Source organism: Bos grunniens, chromosome 2, assembly GCF_055505025.1.
Source record: "Bos grunniens cultivar Pamir isolate PY7600 chromosome 2, Bosgru_T2T1.0, whole genome shotgun sequence".
Lineage (NCBI taxonomy): Eukaryota > Metazoa > Chordata > Mammalia > Artiodactyla > Bovidae > Bos > Bos grunniens.
In genome coordinates, this window is record NC_141166.1 from 135,028,037 (window position 1) to 135,048,097 (window position 20,061).

The window sequence follows — 20,061 nt, forward strand, 5'->3', positions numbered from 1 at the left end:
AAACTAACATAGTGTTGCATGTCAAATACACCTCAGTTTTTTTAAACACAATTTGAAACAACTGGCAATGTATTAAAATTGGTTCTCCAAATTCCAGTCTATAAAGTATGACTGTTGCTGCTGCTGCTGCTAAGTCGCTTCAGTCGTATCCGACTCTGTGCAACCCCACAGACGGCAGCCCACCAGGCTCCACCGTCCCTGGGATTCTCTAGGCAAGATCACTGGAGTGGGTTGCCATTTCCTTCTCCATTGCATGAAACTGAAAAGTGAAAGTGAAGTCGCTCAGTCGTGTCCGACCCTCAGCGACCCCATGGACTGCAGCCCACCAGGCTCCTCCGTCCATGGGGTTTTCTAGGCAAGAGTACTGGAGTGGGGTGCCATCGCCTTCTCCGTAAAGTATGGCAGTCTATTAAAAAAGTAAAGAATATGAGACAGTGTGCTCATATACTTTAAGGTTCTAAAAATACAAACCCATAACTGAAATCTACTTTCAGGCTATAAAATAAAGAAGGCAGAAAAACACAACAAAAAAGAGAACTGGACTTGCCAGTGATTCTAATTTCAATTCAGCTCTGCCATTAACCTGACCTTCAGTAAGTCATCTATCTATAGGCCTTATATTGTTCATCTTGAAAATGATCAGTTTGGACTAAGTGATAAATGAGATTCATCCAACGTCAGTTTTCTCTTGGTAAAACCAACCTAGTAGCAAAACCCTTCCCACAAAACCCTCCCCAGTCCAATTTCCAGAAGTTCCTGAGTGGAGAATATAAAAGACTGAGGCTACTGAGGAGTCTGAAGACAGAGGCCTGGACAGGTGACTGGCAGTTTTCCAACAGAACATGCCTATGAAAGAACACAGCCAGAAATGAGCAGTGGACTGCTTCCATTGACCAAGTAAAGGACTGGAAAGCATGGAGATAAAAGGCCTGGCCTCCCTTCCGGAGCTCACAGCTGGTGGGAAGGTAGATGTGTTTACAGACAATTACAATTATTGTTACTATGTGACAAAGGCTACCACACAGGGAGCAGCTGCAGCCTGGCAAATACACAGGTAGATCTGAATCTGTTATCTTACAAAAGCAGGAGATAGGACTTATGCTTTTGGAGGATAAAATAGATGCAGATGTTTTCCCTATTCTTCCTACTACATACAACTGAAAACCCTGGACATTACACATACAACAAACGTAAGGAGACTATGAAAGGTGGAGAGAAGGCGGTCAACTGTCTGCGGACTTCATGACCCTAAGAAGGACATGCAGTGAGTCCCCTGGGTTTTCTTTTTGCCTCCTACATCCTAGACTGGATAAAGTAGAAGTGGCAACACAGAAATGCCAGTATGTGCAGACCTTTCCTTGTCTTCCTCAAAGAAAGCCTGTTGTCTCTACCCAAAGAACCTGGGAAGGTAATCTAGCAAGAGAGACCATTTTTAGGCAATACCTGCTCCACTCCAACCAAACAACACGAAAACAGCTGTGGCTATTACTTCCACCAGCAAAGTTAAGTCTGGAGAAAGGCTCTCTCCCACCCCATCCTGAACAGCGTCAGAGAAGGTCAAGTAGGAAGCTGGAAATATCATCCCTGTCGGACAGAAACATGGCAGCCCCAGTCCCATGCCGGTATCAGTGGAGACCATGCAGGGAGCCAGAACTTTCATCTCTGCCCAGCGGAAACAAGGTGCCCCTTCCCATCCTGCTGGGGTAGGATCAACAGGGACCGAGTGGAGAAGAAGTACGTTCACAACCTCTTACCGGTAACCATTGTTATATAGTTACAGAGAGGCTTATGGGAAACAGCTGAAAATGTCCCTCCACCTCCCAGGCAGGCTGGTGTCAGCAGAGACCTAGAGAAGGGCCTGAATTCCCAGCCCTCGAGAAGTGACAATGAACCACAGTCAACGGGGATCCAGTGGAAGACCTGGACTTCCACCCTTCACATGGAAGAAACAAAGCAAGCCTCACCCACCTGAGAAGCATTAGAAGGAACTCTGCCAAAATGCAGGACTTGAATAGATTCAGTCTTATAATATTTAAAATTTCCAGGTTTTGATAAAAAATAATTTGTCATACCAAGAACCAGGAAGATCTCAAATTGAAATGAGAAAAGACAAAAGAGACGAACACCAAGGTAACAAAGATGTTGGAATTACCTAGGAAGGACTTTAAAGCAGCTACCATTAACAGAAATTACAGACAGGTGGTAATGACCTTACCACAGGTGACACAGTGGTAAAGAATCTGCCCACCATTGCAGGAGATGCGTGAGGGTTCAATCTCTGAGTCAGGAAGACCCCTGGAATAGAAAATAGCAACCCACTCCAATATTCTTGCCTGGAAAACTCCATGGACAGAGAAGCCTGGCAGGCTATCATCCATGGGGTCACAAAGAGTCAGACATGACTGAGAGACTGAGCAAGCATGCGTCATTAAAATATTTCAATAAGTAAGAACACATTTGAGATACATTTAAAACAAAAACAGGGTCTTCATAAAACCAGAAAAATCTCTGTAAAAACTATATAAAGATATAGATCAAGAATAACCAAACAAAAATTTTGGAAATAAAAAAAAAATAAATTGTTCAATGAAGAGACTCAACAACAGAGATGATGAGTAAGCAATGAACATGAATATAAAGAGTAGAAATTACCCAGTTAGAACAAAGAAAAAACAGGTTAAAGAAAAAAAAAAGATCAAAAACTTTTAAACATGTGGAACATCTAATATCTGTGTCATTAGTTTTAGAAGAGAAAGAGGGTGGGGCTAAAAAAAAATTCCAGAAATAATAGCTTAAAATTTCCCAAATTTAGCAAGAAACATAAACCTGTGTGAAAATGAATGAACACCAATAAGACTAACCCCAAATGTACACTTCACAGGCAAACCTCTGAAAACCAAAGACAAAGAGAGCAGCCAGAAACTACGCACTGCCTTTAAGGGGGAAGAAAATTCGAATGATAGCAAATGTCTCATCAGAAATCAGGAGGACCAAAGGAAAAAGCACTCATTTCCCCAGGGCTGAAAGAAATGTCAACTCAGAATTCTGTACTAGTGAAAACATTCTTCAGAGAAAAAGATGAAATTGAGACATTCTCAAAAGAAGGAAAATGGAAAATGTGTTGCTAGCAGATCTGTCCTAAGAAAATGACAAGAGGAAGTTCACTAAACAGTAAATAATAAAAAAAGAAATCTGGAAACATCAGGAGGTAAGAAAGTATGGTCACACCAGAATACATGTAAATATAATAAAACCACATACTGATCTTTCTAAGTTTGACAGCCATATTTTTTTATACACCATCAAATTCTCAATACATGTAAAAGAAATACGTAAAACAATGATACCAAACGAGAGAGAAAAACGGAATTTAGAGGTAATGGTTTGGGCTTCCTTGGTGGCTCAGCGGTAAAGAATCCATCTGCCAGTGCAGAAGAGACAGGTTCAATACCTGATGTGGGAAGGTCCCACGCGCCACAGAGCAACTAAGCCTATGCACCGCAACTCCTGAGCCTGTGCTCTAGAGCCCAGGAGCCTCAATTACTGAGCCCGTGTGCTGCAGCTCAAGATGCCCCCATACCCTAGAGCTACTGCTCCACAACAACAGAAGCCACTGCAATGAGAAGCCTGCACATCACAACTACAGAGCAGCCCCCACTTGCCACAACCAGAGAAAAGCCTGTGCAGCAACAAAGACCCAGCACAGCCAACAATAAATAAATACATACAATCATAGAGGCAATGGTTTGACACTTCACTGCACTTGATAAAATGCGATCATTTGACTGAAAAACATGTATATATGCATAATAACTAGAACAACCACTAAAATATTAATAGCAATACAAAGAGATACTCAAAACATTACAGATAAATCAAAATGTAATTCTAAAACATGTTCTATGGGAATTCCCTGGTGATCCAGTGGTTAGGACTCCATGCTTTGACTGCTAAGGGCCCAGGTTACATCCCTGGTCCAGGATAAGGTCCCACAAGCCATGTGGTACAGCCCAAAAAAATAAAAATAAGTAAAATAAAATAAGACATGTTCCAATAATCCACAAAAGGCTTAAGACAAAGAACAGAGACATGAAAAATAGAGCCAAAAACACAAACACTAAAACAGCACGCTTAATGTATCAAAATCACATTATATGTAAATGATCTACAGGAAAGGATGACTGATGTGTTTTAATACAAACTTGAAACAAGTATTATATAAGCTTTGAGATCCATAATATTATATTGTAATTATGTAAAGTAATAAATATTGCCACAATGGCACTCATTTACACTATAGAAAGGTCTCAAAGTAACACGGTACACCTTAAACTTACACAATAAAAACGTAAATGTCTTAAATATACCAACCTCAAGTTAGAAATTTGTCAGGTGAGGGGGTGAGGGCATGACCCAACTACATGTTGCCTATAAGAAACTACATGTTGCCTATAAGAAACACGCTTCCATGTAATACGTACATTGAAAGAAAAAAGACTAAGCCCATGCACCACAACTACTGCGCTGTAAAGAATCCACCTGCAACGCAGGAGACACAGGAAACACAGGTTCGATCCCTGGGTCAGGAAGATCCCCTGGAGAAGGAAATGGCCATCCACTCCAGTATTCTTGCCTGGGAATTCCCATGGACAGAGGAGCCTGGAGGGCTACAGTCCATGGGTTGCAGAAGAGTCGGACATGACTGAGCACGTAAGCACAAGCTTTACTTGCGTGCCTGCTATGTGTGTGTGCATGCCAGAGCCTGGGAGCTGCCACTACTGAGCCCGCGTGCTCCAACTACTGAAGCCAGCGTGCCCTAGAGCCCAGGCTCCACAACAAGAGAAGCCACCACAATGAGAAGCCCACGCACTGCACCTGGAGAGCAGCCTTCGCTGCCACAGAGAAAAGCACACGCACAGCAATGAAGGCCCAGCACAGCCAAAAATAAATATAAAGAAGTAAACAAACACATAAATTTAAAAAATGAACTGCTAATGGAAATGACTTGTATGTAAACACCAGGACTACGAACTACCGGAAGGTAACACAGGAGAAAACCTTGGGAAACGTGGTCTAGGTGAAGTGTTAAACGTGACAACGAACACGATCCATACAAGGAAAGACCATAAATTAGACTGTATAAAAACTGTGAAAGGCACTGTCAAGAGAATAAAAAGATACGTTACAGATCACAGATCTGACAAAGGATTATTCCTATCTCAAACATATACATAAGAACTCTCAAAACTCAACAATAAAAAAATTAAAACAATTAGAAAATGAGCAAAAGACAAGAAAACACAGCTTACTTGAACAGCATACACAGATGGCAAATAAGCACAAAAGATGTTCGGCATCACAAGCTACTAGGGAAATGCAATTAAGATCACAATGAAATATCACTACACACCTACTGAACAGTTAAAATAAAAAAGTGACAATACCAAAAGCTGGTGGGATACAGAGAAAATGAATCATTCACACCCTAATGATGGAAAAGTGAAATGGTAGAAAAATTCTGGAAAGTAGTTTGCCAGTTTTTTAAAAAACTAATCATATACTTTAATATATTCAACTTAGCAACTGCATTTTTGGGCATTTATTCCAGAGAAATAAAACTTTATGTCTGCACAACAACCTGTACGTGAGGGTTCACAGTAGGTTTACTGGTAACAGCCAGAATCTAGAACCACCAAAATGTCCCCCAACAGGTAAATGTCCCTCAACACAAAATGTGGTACACTCCTATCATGGCATACCATTCAGCAATAAAAAGGAACAGACCACCGACACACGCAACAATTTGAATGTTGCGATTTAACAATGCAACAAGGGCACTGTGCTGAGTAAAACCATCAAACTCAAAAGATCACAAGCTGTATGATTCTGTTTACACACACTGTGGAAATGACACAAGTATATAGATGGCCAACAAAGCAGTAATTGACAGCAGTTAGGGAAGGGGAAGGAGGGTGTGACTGTAAGAGGGTGTAGTAGGAAGAGGATATTATAAACAGTTTTACATCTTGATTGAGGTAGTAGATACACATATCTACATGCATGATAAAATGACAGAACCAGATATAAACACTACACCAATTTCAAACTTCTGGTTTTGATTTCATTTACCATGTAACAGCTAGGGAACAGGGTAAAAAGTACATGAGATTTTTCTTTGCAATTTCTTGTAAGTCTACAATTATTTAAAAGTGAAAAAAGAAAAAAAAAAAAAAAAAAGGCAGAAGTGCCTCCCGCAACAGAGGCTTCCATATGCAGCACTGAACCCCTGGCCCTCTAATTAGGGCGCACCCAGAGGGGTTTGGCGTGTGACTTTCAGGTTCTGGTTTTGTTTCTTCAAATTAAAAAAGCATTTTTTTCTGATTATAAAGAGTATTCAAGTAAAAAAATTAAGTATAAACTTAGATCATCAGAATCATATTATTAATACCATGATTCATTTTTGGGTCTATCTTGAAAATATGAACATGAAAATTATATAAAGCAGGTGCTTTATGAAAGCAAAAGACAATAGATAATCTGTTTAAGAGAGAAAAAATTTTAAAGAAGGAAAGGGTTTCAAGTACATTTCTAATTTCTCTAATACTGTTTGGCTCAAAGTTTTCTTTTAGTCAAAAGGATGGTAGCACAGAGACCCCAAGTTTCCCTCAGTTGGATTCTGTAAAGTGAAGATCTGCTCCCTACCTCAGGGGTTGGTGCAGCATACGCTGTGTAAGGAGGTGGGGAGGAAGCCACAGCTGTCTCATCATACATGACTTCTGAGCCAACATAAGCCTTGAGAGGAGAGAAATTGTGGGAAAAAAAAAAAATTAAAGGCCAAAAAGTTTAATCTTTGAAAGGCAAATATAACAACTTTCTGAGAAGCAATGACTAGCAAGATGACCTTCTCCTTGCCCCCCACCCTGCATTTAGTGTCCTTTGAATTAAAGAGGAGTTGGTCCTCCTCAGTCACCAGTAGAGGGTAAAAGAGTTCTCACTGCCCAAGAAAGCCACAGAGCCTCCAGTGTTACCCAGGCCCTTTAAAAGATGTTATACCACTCTCAACAAGACTTTTGTTCACAAATAAAAATCCTACAGTCTGAAATGTAGCAGGCAGGGATATGTCCTGCACTCACAATCTGGTTTCTACACTAAAAACTTTTTAAATCTTTCATTAAATTACCCCTCAGTGGAAAACAAAAATACATGTGCTCCTTTAAAAAAAATACACATAGAGAATCACCTTGGCTCTTGTCCTTAACTATATGAATCATCAATACTAAATAACTTCATTCAAGTAGAGAATTTTCATCAAAGAAAAGGTAATGGGAGTTTTAGAGTATGCTTAGGAGGAAGAATAGTCCTGAGCTAAAAAAACTAGTAAAAAATAGCATTTGAATATTAAGTCTTTTTACTTTCTTTTCCCACCTGTACAATTCATTTTAAAAGCTCCATCTATCTGTTTCTTTTCCTCCTAGAGAAATAAAGGAAAAAATAAAATCCTATCTGAAGAATGAAAGAAAATGTTGACAATAGGGAACTGCCTTTTACTCCCTGACAGACACAAAGATGGTACCACTAGCCTCTACAAATGGGGTTTACTGTCTCAGTTACCTCCTAAAGTCAAAAGAAACTAGAGACAAGTACAAGATTCAAAAATGTCTATTTCACAGGCTGAGATGCTATACATGGAAAGGGCCCTTAATCCCTTTTGTGCCTTCTCTGCAAACCACAGCAGAATTCAAAGTGCTGTAAATCTTTGTGAGATACAGACATTTCTAAAAAATAACACTGGGATTAATGTGCCTGTGTTAGACTGGCTCCTGCTAAAATGTTTTCCAAAATCCAGCTGTCAGTGAAACTCAGCCTGTCTATCTCTGCTTGCTCATCCAGGGCCGAGTGGCAAAAAACATTGCCATTTTCCTTCTTACCCTCCTACTCTCCCATTTTTTTACAGCAAGACTATGAGAAAACATTGTAAGTGACTGCCATTAGCAACTTACTGTGTTTGTCCTGGAATCCTGGAGTGTAAACTTCCAGGCCCTAAAGAAAAGAAAAAGAAAGAGGTACTTTATTTGAGGCAATCCAACATCCATCTCAATGGTTCTCAAAACCTGGAGTGGCATCAGAACTTTTTAAAAACCTTGTTTTAATAACAGACTTTTAGCTCTTTTCATACTGTTCGTGGGGTTCTCAGCCACCTTACCTGCCTCCTGAGAAATCTGTATGCAGGTCAAGAAGCAATAGTTAGAACTGGACATGGAACAATAGACTGGTTCCAAATCGGGAAAGGAATATGTCAAGGCTGTATACTGTCACCCTGCTTATTTAACTTATATGCAGAGTACATCATGTGAAAGGCTGGGCTAGATGAGGCACAAGCTGGAATCAAGACTGCCAGGAGAAAGATCAATAACCTCAGATACACAGATGATACCACTCTTTTGGAAGAAAGTGAAGAAGAACTAGAGCCTCTTGATGAAAGTGAAAGAGGAGAGTGAAAAAGTTGGCTTAAAGCTTAACATTCAGAAAACTAAAATCATGACATCTGGTCCCATCTCTTCATGGCAAATAGATAGGGAAACAATGGAAACCGTGACAGACTTTATTTTGGGGGGTCCAAAATCACCACAGATGCTGACTGTAGCCATGAAATTAAAAGACACTTGCTCCTTAGAAGAAAAGCTATAACAAACCTAGACAGCATATTAAAAAGCAGTGACATTACTTTGCCAACAAAGGTCCATCCGGTCAAAGCTATGGTTTTTCCAGTAGTCATGTATGGACATGAGAGTTGGACTATAAAGAAAGCTGAGCACCAAAGAGTTGATGCTTTTCAACTGTGGTGTTTGAGAAGACTCTTGAGAGTCCCGTTGCCTGCAAGGAGATCCAACCAGTCCATCCTAAAGGAAATCAGTCCTGCATATTCATTGGAGGGACCAATGCTGAAACTGAAACTCCTGGCCACCTGATGCAAAGAACTGACTAATATGAAAAGACCCTGATGCTGGGAAAGATTGAGGGCAGGAGGAGAAGGGGACAACAGAGGATGAGATGGTTGGATGGCATCACTGACTCAATGGACATAAGTTTGAATAGGCTCTGAGAGTTGGTGACAGACAGGGAAGCCTAGTGTGCTGCAGTCCATGGGGTCGCAAGAGTCAGACACGACTGAGCAAATGAACTTAGCCCTTACCTCATGACTCACTCAGTCAACTCACTTGAGACATGCACTAGGAATATATAATATGTAAAGAAAAAAATCTACAGTATTGATACATATGTAATATTTAAACTATAATCTATATTATAGTTTTTCCTTTTTTTTTTAATTTTTGGCTGAGCTGCAGGTATATGGGATCTTAGTTCCCTGACCAGGGATTAACCCATGCTCCATGTAGTGGAGGCATTGAGTCTTAACTACTGGACCACCAGGGAAGTCCTTCACTTTTAAATAAATATAAAATGCACCATGCTTAATTAACTGCACTAAACCTATACTTTATCAGGCCATGTTACAGACACAGATCTATTAATATTTGATTTTTTAAATGGCTACATAAAGTTCCACATATGAGATACAGAAGGTCAGCAATATTTTGCACTTAAAAATAATGCTGGTATTTGAGAAGCTGATATATAATAAATTAAGTTTAAGGTGTACAATATGATGATCAGAATCACATATAATATAAATTGATTGCTGCAATAAGGGACCTCTACCCCTACACACCTGATTAATTTTTTACTTCTTTGGTGATAACATTTAAGATCTACTCCCTTAACTTTCAAGTATATGAAACAGAACTATTAATTATAATCACTGCTGTACAAGAGATGCCAAGAACTTACTCATCTTACAGCTGGAAGTTTATACCCTTTGTCCAACATCTCACCATTTCCCTCAACCACTGGTAAACAGAATTCTACTCTCCACTTCTATGAAAATGAAAGTGTTAATTGTTCAGTCATGTCCAGCTTTTTTAGATTCTTCACATAAGTGAGAAATACAGTCATTTTTCTTTCTCTGTCTGACTTACTTCACTTAGCATAAGGCCCTCAGGATCCATTTATATTGTTGTGAAAGCAGGGTTTCTTTTTCTATAGTTGATTAACAGTCCATTGCCCACACATGTGCAAGTCTGTGTGTGTGTGTATCATTTTATTTATCAATTCATTCATTCTTCAGACACTTAAGTTGCTTTCATGTGTTGGCTACTATAAATAATGCAAGAAACACAAGGTTGCAGCTATCTCATCAACACAACCATTTAATCCCCTTCAAATATATGTTGAAAAGTGGCATTTCAGAATCATATCTTAATTCTATTTTTGTTTTTTTGAGGAACCTCCATACTGTTTTCCATAGTGGCTTCATAAATTTACATTCCCACCAAAAGTGCACAGGATTCCCTTTTCTCTACATCCTCACCCAACAACTTATGTTTTATCTTTTTGGTAACAGCCATTCTAAGGTAGCCATACAATTGCACTCATTTCACATGCTAGCAAGATAATGCTCTAAATCTTTCAGGCTAGGCTTCAACAGTATATGAACTGAGAACTTCCAGATGTACAAGCTGGATTTAGAAAAGGCAGAGGAATCAGTGATCAAACTGCCAATATCCACTGGATCATAAAAAGCAAAGGAACTGCAGAAAAACATCTACTTTTGCTTCATTGACTACACTAAAACCTTTGTGTCAATCACAGCAAACTGTGGAAAATTCTTAAAGAGAGGGGACTACTAGGCCACCTTATCTGTCTCCTGAGAAACCTACAGCCAGACCAAGAAGCAACAGTTAGAACTGGACATGGAACAATGGACTGGTTTAAAATTGGGAATGGAGTACGTCAAGGCTGTATGTTGTCACCCGTGCTTGCTTAACTCATACGCAGAGTACATCGTGCAAAATGCTGGTGTGGATGAATCCAAAGATTGCTGGGAGAGGGCGGCCCTGGTGGTCCGGTGGTTGACAATCTGTCTGCCAATACAGGGAATATGGGTTCAATCCCTGCTCCAGGAAGATCCCACATGCCACGGACGGAGCGACTAAGTCCATGTGCCACGCGACTGAGCCAACACTCTAGAACACATGCTTCACAACAGGAGAAGCCACTGTGGTGAGAAGCCTGTGCACCACAGCTAGACAGTAACCTGCACTCTCCACAACCAGAGAAAGCCGCAGAGCAGCAACAAAGACCCGTACAGCCACAAATAAATAAATCTTAAAAAAAAAAAAAAAAAAGACTGCTGGGAGAAATACCAACAACTTCAGATATGCAGCTGATACCAACCTAATGCCAGAAAGTGAAGAGGAACTACAGAACTTCTTGGTGAAGGTTAAAAACAGGGTTCTGTAACAACCTAGAGGGGTGGAATGGGAAGGGAGGTGGAAGGGGGGTTCAACAGGCAGGGGACATAAGTATACCTATGCTTGATTCATGTTGATAATTGGCAGAAAACAACACAATATTGTAAAACAAGTATCCTTCAATTAAAATAAATTTAATTTTTTTAAAATTCAGCATTCAAAAAACTAATAAGCTCATGGTTTCCAGTCCCATCACTTCATGGCAAATAGATGGGGGAAAAATGGAAACAGTGACAGACTTTATTTTCTTGGGCTTCAAAATCACTATGGATGGTGACTGCACCCATGAAATTAAAAAACACTTGCTCCTTGGAAGAAAAGCTATGACAAACCTAGACAGCATACTAAAAAGCAGATAGGACATCATTTAGCTGACAAAGGGTCCATCTAGTCAAAGCTATGGTTTTTCCAGTAGTCATGTATGGATGTGAATTACCATAAAGAAGGTTGAGTGCTGAAGAACTGATGCTTAAAATCAACACATAAATAAACCTCTGTTTTCCCATACAGGTTAAGAAACAGCCTCCTCTGACTCACCTAGCTCTTCAAAGCTAAACAAGGCAAGTCTTTCAGTGTATTTTGAACTCTTCTCCCTCCTCTATGACAACTCTTCTCCCTCCTCTATGTTTCGTTATTAAACTATTCTAAAATTTTAGTTCTAGATGTTTTTTTCCACTATTACTTAAAGGAACAGTCCACACATGACATCTCAGCATACAGTAGAGTAGAGCAGTTAAGAACAAAGGGCTATAAAGACAAACACCTTCTTCCAAAAACACAGGAGATGATTCTACACATGGACATCACCAGATGGTCAACACCGAAATGAGACTGATTGAAATCTTTAGAGTCAAAGAATGAGAAGCTCTATATAGTCAGCAAAAACAAGACCGGGAGCTGACTGTGGCTCAGATCATGAGCTCCTTATTGCAAACTTCAGGCTTAAATTGAAGAAAGTGGGGAAAACTATTTTCTTCCACTCAGGTATGACCTAAATCAAACCACTTATGATTATACAGTAGAGGTGATGAATAGATTCAAGGGATTAGATCTGGTAGACAGGGTGCGTGAAAAACTATGGATGGAGGTTCACAGTACCGCACAGGAGACAGTAGCCAAAACTATTCCACAGGAAAAGAAATGCAAGAAGAAAAAGTGGTTGTACCAAGAAGCCTTGCAAATAGCTGAGAAAAGAAGACAAGGAAAAGGAAAAAGTGAAAGATATATACCCAACTTAATGCAGAGTTCCAGAGAAAAACAAGGAGAGATAAGAAAGCCTTCTTAAGTGACCAATGCAAAGAAATAGAGGAAAATCAATAGAATGGGAAAGACTAGAGATCTCTTCAAGAAAATTAGAGATACCAAGGGAACATTTCATGCAAAGATGGGCACAATAAAGTACAGAAACAGTATGGACCTAACAGAAGCAGACGATAATAAGAAAAGGTGGCAAGAATACACAGAAGAACTGTACAAGAAAGGCCTTACTGACCCAGATAATCACGATAGTGTGGTTATTCACCTAGAACCAGACATCCTGGAGTGTGAAGTCAAGTGGGCCTTAGGAAGCATTACTATGAACAAAAGCTAGAAGAGGTATGGAATTCCAGTTGAGCTATTTAAAATCCTAAAAGATGATGCTGTTAAAGGGCTGCACTCAATATGTCAGCAAATCGGGATAACTCAGCAGTGGCCACAGGACTCGAAAAATGTCAGTTTTCATTTCAATCCCAAAGAAAGGTAATGCCAAAGAATGTTCAAACTACCAAACAATTGTGCTCATTTCACATGCTAGCAAGGTAATGCTCAAAAATCCTTCAAAGTATGCTTCAACAGTATGTAAACCCAGAATTTCCAGATGTACAACCTAGATTAAGAAAAGGCAGAGGAACCAGAGATCAAATTGCCAATATCTGTTGGTTCACAGAAAAAGCAAGGGAATTCCAGAAAAACATCTACTTCTGCTTCATTGACTACACTAAAGTTTTTGACTGTGTGGATCACAACAAACCCTGGGAAATTCTTAAAGTGATGGGACTACCGGGCCACCTTTTCTGTCTACTGAGAAACCTGTATGCAAGTCAAGAAGCAACAATTAGAATCAGACATGGAACAACGGACTGGTTCAAAATTGGCAAAGAAGTATGGGAAGGCCGTATTTTGTTACCCTGCTTATTTAACTTGTATACAGAGTACATCATGCAAAATGCCGGTCTGGATGAACCCCAAGCTGGAATTAAGGTTGCCGGGAGAAATATCAACAACCTCAGATATGCAAATGATATCGCTATAATGGCAAAAAGTGAAGAAGAACTAAAGAGCCTCTTGAATTTTTTTAAATTAATTTTTTATTGAAGGATAATTGCTTTACAGAATTTTGTTGTTTTCAGTCAAACCTCAAAATGAATCAGCCATTGGTATACCTATGTCCCCTCCGTTTTGAAACTCCCTCCCATCTCTCTCCCCATCCCACCCCTCTAAGTTGACACAGAGCCCCTGTCTGAGTCTCTTGTTAAGTGTGAAAGAGGACAGTGAAAAAGCTGGCTTAAAACTCAATATTCAAAAAACTAAGATCATGGCATCCAGTCCCATTCTGTTCAGTTCAGTTCAGTCGCTCAGTCGAGTCTGACTCTTTGCAACCCTATGAATCGCAGCACGTCAGGCCTCCCTCTCCATCACCAACTCCCGGAGTTCACTCAAACTCATGTCCATCAAGTCGGTGATGCCATCCAGCCATCTCATCCTCTGTCGTCCCCTTCTCCTCCTGCCCCCAATCCCTCCCAGCATCAGGGTCTTTTCCAATGAGTCAACTCTTCACATGAGGTGGCCAAAGTATTGGAGTTTCGGCTTTAGCATCAGTCCTTCCAATGAACACCCAGGACTGATCTTTAGGATGGACTGGTTGGATCTCCTTGCAGTCCAGGGGACTCTCAAGAGTCTTCTCCAACACCACAGTTCAAAAGCATCAATTCTTCGGGCACTCAGCCTTCTTTCCAGTCCAACTCTCACATCCATACATGACCACTGGAAAAACCATAGCCTTGACTAGAAGGTAGAGAAGGAAATGGCAACCCACTCCAGTACTCTTGCCTGGAGAATACCATGGACTGAGGAGCATGGTAGGCTACAGTCCATGGAGTCACAAAGAGTCAGACATGACAGAGCGACTTCACTTTCACTTTGACTAGAAGGACCTTTGTTGGCAAAGTAATGTCTCTGCTTTTGAATATGCTATCTAGGTTGGTCATAACTTTGCTTCCAAGGAGTAAGTCCCATTACTTCATGGCAAATAAATGGGAAAAAGTAAAACAGTATCAGATTTCATTTTCTTGGGCTCCAAAATCACTGCAGATAGTGACTGCAGCCATGAAATTAAAAGATGCTTGGTCTTTGGAAGGAAAGCTATGACAAATCTAGACAGCGTACTAAAAAATACAGACCTCACTTTGTCAACAAAGGTCCATCTAGTCAAAGGTATGGTTTTTTCAGTACTCATGTACAGACATGAGAGTTGGACCATAAAGAAGGCTGAGCACCAAAGAATTGTTGCTTCAAACTGTGGTGCTGGAGAAGAATCTTGAGTGTCTTAGACACCAGGGAGATCAAACCAGTTAATCCTAAAGGAAATCAATATCATGGAATATTCATCGGAAGGACCGATGCTGAAGCTCCAATACTTTGTCCACCTGATGCAAAGAGGTGACTCCTTGGAACAGACTCTGATGCTGGGAAAGACACGGCAGGAGTAAAAGGGGATGACAGATGAGATGGCTGGATGGCATCATCGACTCAATGGACATGAGTCTGAGCAAACTCTGGGTGACAATGAAGGCCTGGTGTGCTGCCGTCCATGGGGTCACAGAGTCAGACACAACTGAGCGACTGAACAACAACAACCCATGTTATAAAGTGAGGATTAAACAATATATATGAAGCAGTCAGCACAGAGCCCAGTTCAAAGGAAGTGTTCAATGTACACAAGCTTAAATTACTGACTAGTAAAAATACACAGAGATCCAATTTATAAAACAGTAGCTAACTGGCTTGATGAGTTTATGTCTCCATTTGTCTGTATGAAAGCTACACTTCTTCCAGAAAGTGACATTTATGATTCACTAATATAAATAAGAATGCAAAAAAGAAACTACATCTGGCATTTAAAATAAACCCTAAACTTTAGCATGCCTATATTGAGGATAAGCATATATATAAAATGCAGGGTCAGGTACTCTAACAAACTGGCCACCTGGATTTTATAAAAATGTCATATACATATGAATATTTTAATATACAGGAATATTATTATAATCTCTGTTAATGAATTCTCAAAATGTCCAGAGTTAACCTATGGTAGTGGTAGAGTGTGGACAGGAAAAAAAAAAATTCAGAGTTTTCAAGATTCTCGTCCTACATTAATCCTATGTATGGGATGTTATGGGATGAGAATTAATAAAGTTGGGCTTTCCTTCTTATATTTCTATACTCTTTCTTCAGAGATAGCAAATGGGAGTGAGAACCATCAAAAGAGGGAAAAGGCTATATAATACAGATGTCACTGCTATTTAAAAAGATATTTACATTAAAATAACAAGATTTAATGGTAATTCCTTGCTAGTCTACAGGTTAGGATTCTGCATTCTCACTGCTGTGGGCCCAGGTCTGATTACTGGTTAGGGAACTGATATCCCACAAGCCAGGCAGCACAGCCAAAAAAATCAAAAGGTTTCAGAACCCACTTAGCCATGCCCATCGTCCAGTACACATGTAGTAATGAGGAAAGAATGCAAAGCGACTGTATCTCATACTTCCTGCCACAGTCACTGTATCAGGACACTGCATGAGCAGCTCTGCAGAGGCAGAAACCAGCATCAGGGCATCAGATATGGACTAAGACACTGTTAACATTCCTTTCACACACCTCTAAGTCACTTTTCTGCTGTCTAAAGGAAAACTTAACTCCCATGCTTTTTCCTTCCTGCAACTGGGAATTAAAACAGAAAGTACTTGTTAAGTTAAACACATCAGAAAAAACTTACAAACAATCATCTGTGCTTTCTGCACAAAGACTGATGGTTTTTCCATCTCGGCAAACAATCTGCAGCATACAGTCTTTTGGCTTCCCATCTGGTGGTTGAATATCTATAAAAAATATACAGAAATATTAATACCACTTTTTTTCCCCCAAGGATTTCTTCTTAATAGCTCAGATAAGCAAAGGACCAGTACTTCAGAACACTGTAATTATAAAACACCTTTATTCTGCCCTATAGAACCAAACACATGAATCATTACCCCGTACTAATTAGACTTCCTGCAGGACAAACAAGTAAGTCCCTTTAAGAGGGCATCCACATATGGTGACACACAGAACAGCCCAGACATCAGAACACTAAGCACAATGAAAAGTGTGGCAAAGCATCAGTTACTAGAATACTTACTTCTTTTATTCACAGGAAGCATCGAACTACATCGCTGCTTTAGAAGTGAAAATCAGATGTTCAAAGTATCTCTGGGACTTCTCTGGTGGTCCATGGTTAAGAATCTGTCTTCCAAGGCAGGGAATGGGGGTTTGATTCCTGGTTAGGGAACTAAGATCCCACATGCCACGGGGCAACTAAGCCCGAGCAAAAGCCCGTGTGGCACAACCAGAGATTGTACGCCACAACTGCTAAGCCCACACACTCTATAGCTCATACACCACAACTAGAGAGAAGTTTGCATGCTGCAACAAAATACCCGGCAACAAAGATCCCACGTGCGGCAGCTAAGACTCGACACAACCAAAATAAATATTTTTTTAAAACAAACAAAAAAACTCATAAAAAGAAATAAAGTATATCTGTGTACCAAGAAGTATAAGACCTATAATATCTGAGCCTGGTTCAAGTAAGAATTTCAACAACTAGTCCATAGAAACTTGTTTCAAGAACTTATATGTGCAGGATGTTATAACACCAATGGTTACTACAGCCGACTCTGTACTCCAGAGTTAATAAAACAAACAGAGAAATCCACATATGCCATTAATTAGAAACAGAAAAGTCTGTGCTTATTAAAAAACTACTCCTTCAAAATTTATATAAGAGGTAACTCCAGGAAAGACATCAGATTTTAAGAAACTGACTGGAGCTGCTCTCAATAAGCCAGTTTCTGAGTCACAAAATCTAAACTACCCAGAGTAGCTCCATCCTTCTTGGGGTTCCCAGCACTCTGATTCCTTAGTTCTCAACCACTTTCTTCATGAAAGAGAACAGAAATGTGGACTGATGGGAGAAAATTAACCTGCCGACCCATATGGGTTTTAATCAGGTGTCTGGTTTCATCTGGCTACCTCTTCCTACATGAAACCCTTCTTGATCTGTAAATGAAAGCAAAGTGGCTAAGAAAGAGGAATCACTCCCACCAAGAATGGGGAACGGTAGGTGACAGAAGCTGGACACGGCAAACCCACTTACCCCGACACTCATGCCCCATGCGAATGTTGATGCAGTCCACTGGCATGTGGACCTTATCTTCTACGCTCTGCCGAGTCTGGTCATCATAATAGATCAGGTGACCATCTGACCACAGGTCAAACCAATTCTTCTTCCAGCGCTTCAAAATAGTACCTGAAAAAAAGTGGAAATGTTGGCTTTGAGTGGAAAAGCAAGGACTTTGTCCTCTGACTCACAGGCAACAGAAACAAAGGAAACTTTCCTCTTGCCCCAAAAGGATCCCTGCATACGCCTGCCCAGGGCAGTCTGTCAAAACAGAAGTGAAAGCAGACCCGGACTGCACCAACACTCCTGCTGCACCGGGGATGCAGGCAGCATACACCAAGATGAGAATGTCATTCCTACTGAGAACCCTGCCGACTGAAGTTTCAAAACGTAAAAGGAAAAAAAAGCTGAATAAATTTTGAGCTAATGAAACATGTCTAGCATTTAACTCTCCATGTGGTATATCTAAACCTTCCGAGTAGTATCTAACTGCTAGATTGATTAGAAAATGTTGGACTATAAACTCTCTATTTAGAAATAACAGTAATACCTTCCTCTTCTGGAAAATATCTTTCTCTTTTTCTTGAAAGGCCTTCATGTGTACTTTTCTCTAACATTCACCTTCCCTTACAGCCCACAGTGTGGGAGAGTCTCCCCGCCTGAGGCTATGCAGAGGCAGGCTCAGATACTGGACACATTCACTCCCAAGGCCTGGCTCCCATCCAGCATACATCCATCACAGTCTATCAGTTTGAGAGAATGCATCCTTTCATTTGTAATCTTGAACTAGGCATTTAACTTCACAAAACTCTAATTTCCTTGCCAACGAAAAAGGAAAACTAAAAGTCATCCCTGCACCATATCTATACCTAACAGCTACATCTTTTGTTCCTATAGATCCCAATTCTAGGCCAATGTGCACAAATTCCATTGCATGTGCCTCTCCGTATCTCCCATGTCCACTGCAGGTACCAAAAGAATACTCATCACAGCAGCCTTCTGAATTTCTCTTACCACTATCAAGCACCCACCTTGCTGAGAGGGGCAACCACAGCATTTGCCCACACTGATAAACAATTGGCATCCAGTATCTATTTGATTGGCAGCGCCTGAGCTGTGCAAAAACTACTGAAGAGAGCCACCCAAATACAGACAGGTGTGATCACGAGGCTGAGGAGTGCCAGCCAAGCACCACACCTGCCATCAAAAGCCCCAAATTCAGAATCCTAAACCAGACTGTCAGGCCCACAGAGACAAGCCCAAGAAAATGAACTCAATCTCTCAAGGAAAGAACTGAGTCTCTTCTCCAGAGTCCTTTAGGAGACGAAAAAGATTTGGTTTTAGATAAACGCACTCCCTCAGAGCAAATCTTAATCTATAATTGAAGACCAGTATTTCAGAATCTCATCACCGTTCAATTCCTAGGATGAGATAGCTATTTCCTACAAAGTAAGCAGTACCTTCATAGTAATATACCAGCTCAGTTTGGGTAGACTTAAGAACCTCAGGTCAGCCATTAATAATAGAGAATGCTAGTAAGAAAAACCAGCAGGGACTACTATCCCCTGGTTTCTGTCAAGGCAGCAAGCAAGAAGCTTCATGTGTGCAGAAAAACAGTTCACAGAAATCTAAAAATCTGCAAGAGGAAATCCAGAGCAACAGCATTAATAAGACTTTGTTCTTTGTTTATATATGTCAGCAGTATGAGCCACAGAAATAAAAGATAAGTCCTAAGGCAACTCTAAACCCAGACCAAGGGGCTTACTCATGAACTATACTTACTCTGTCGCAGCAACCATCCACTCTTCACAAATGCCATTTTCTCACCTACAGAAAAAAAAATAGGCAGGTTCAAAATCATATTCAGAAAACAGAATGATCCATATGAGCTGTTTTTACTCACTTCTGACACCAAATATGTGTGGTTTTTCCATACCAGTAACCAATTCTCCAATTCTCAGGACACCAACTGGATGCCTACTGATTCAGGTGGATTCCAACACTAACTATGTGGAGTTAGCATCAGACCTCACAGCTTAAAGAGTGCTCCCACTTTAGAGAAAAGTCCTAGGCCTATTGTATTTCTGATGTATAAATTGGGAGACTGATACATATAAACTGATTTACTTATACATACAAATTCATATAAATATATACTGACTCCCTCCTGAGATTCAATAATCTGCTATGGTTCACAGAACTCAGGAAAA

At 40.3% G+C, this 20,061-nt stretch overlaps 1 protein-coding gene across 4 annotated transcripts in view; it reads right to left on the bottom strand.

Moving 5' to 3' along the window:
• PLEKHB2 (pleckstrin homology domain containing B2) overlaps positions 1 to 20,061 on the bottom strand; it is a 49,250-nt gene that overhangs the window by 13,900 nt on the left and 15,289 nt on the right. For all 4 annotated transcript variants that reach the window (XM_086372186.1, XM_086372166.1, XM_086372193.1 and 1 more), the window contains 5 exons: positions 19,634 to 19,678; positions 17,828 to 17,980; positions 16,409 to 16,511; positions 8,001 to 8,040; positions 6,703 to 6,792 (listed from right to left, as the gene is read on the bottom strand). In XM_086372186.1, coding sequence (XP_086228312.1) covers positions 6,703 to 6,792; positions 8,001 to 8,040; positions 16,409 to 16,511; positions 17,828 to 17,980; positions 19,634 to 19,670 — 423 coding nt within the window. In that variant the 5' untranslated portion in view covers positions 19,671 to 19,678. The remainder of the gene's footprint in view (positions 1 to 6,702; positions 6,793 to 8,000; positions 8,041 to 16,408; positions 16,512 to 17,827; positions 17,981 to 19,633; positions 19,679 to 20,061) is intronic.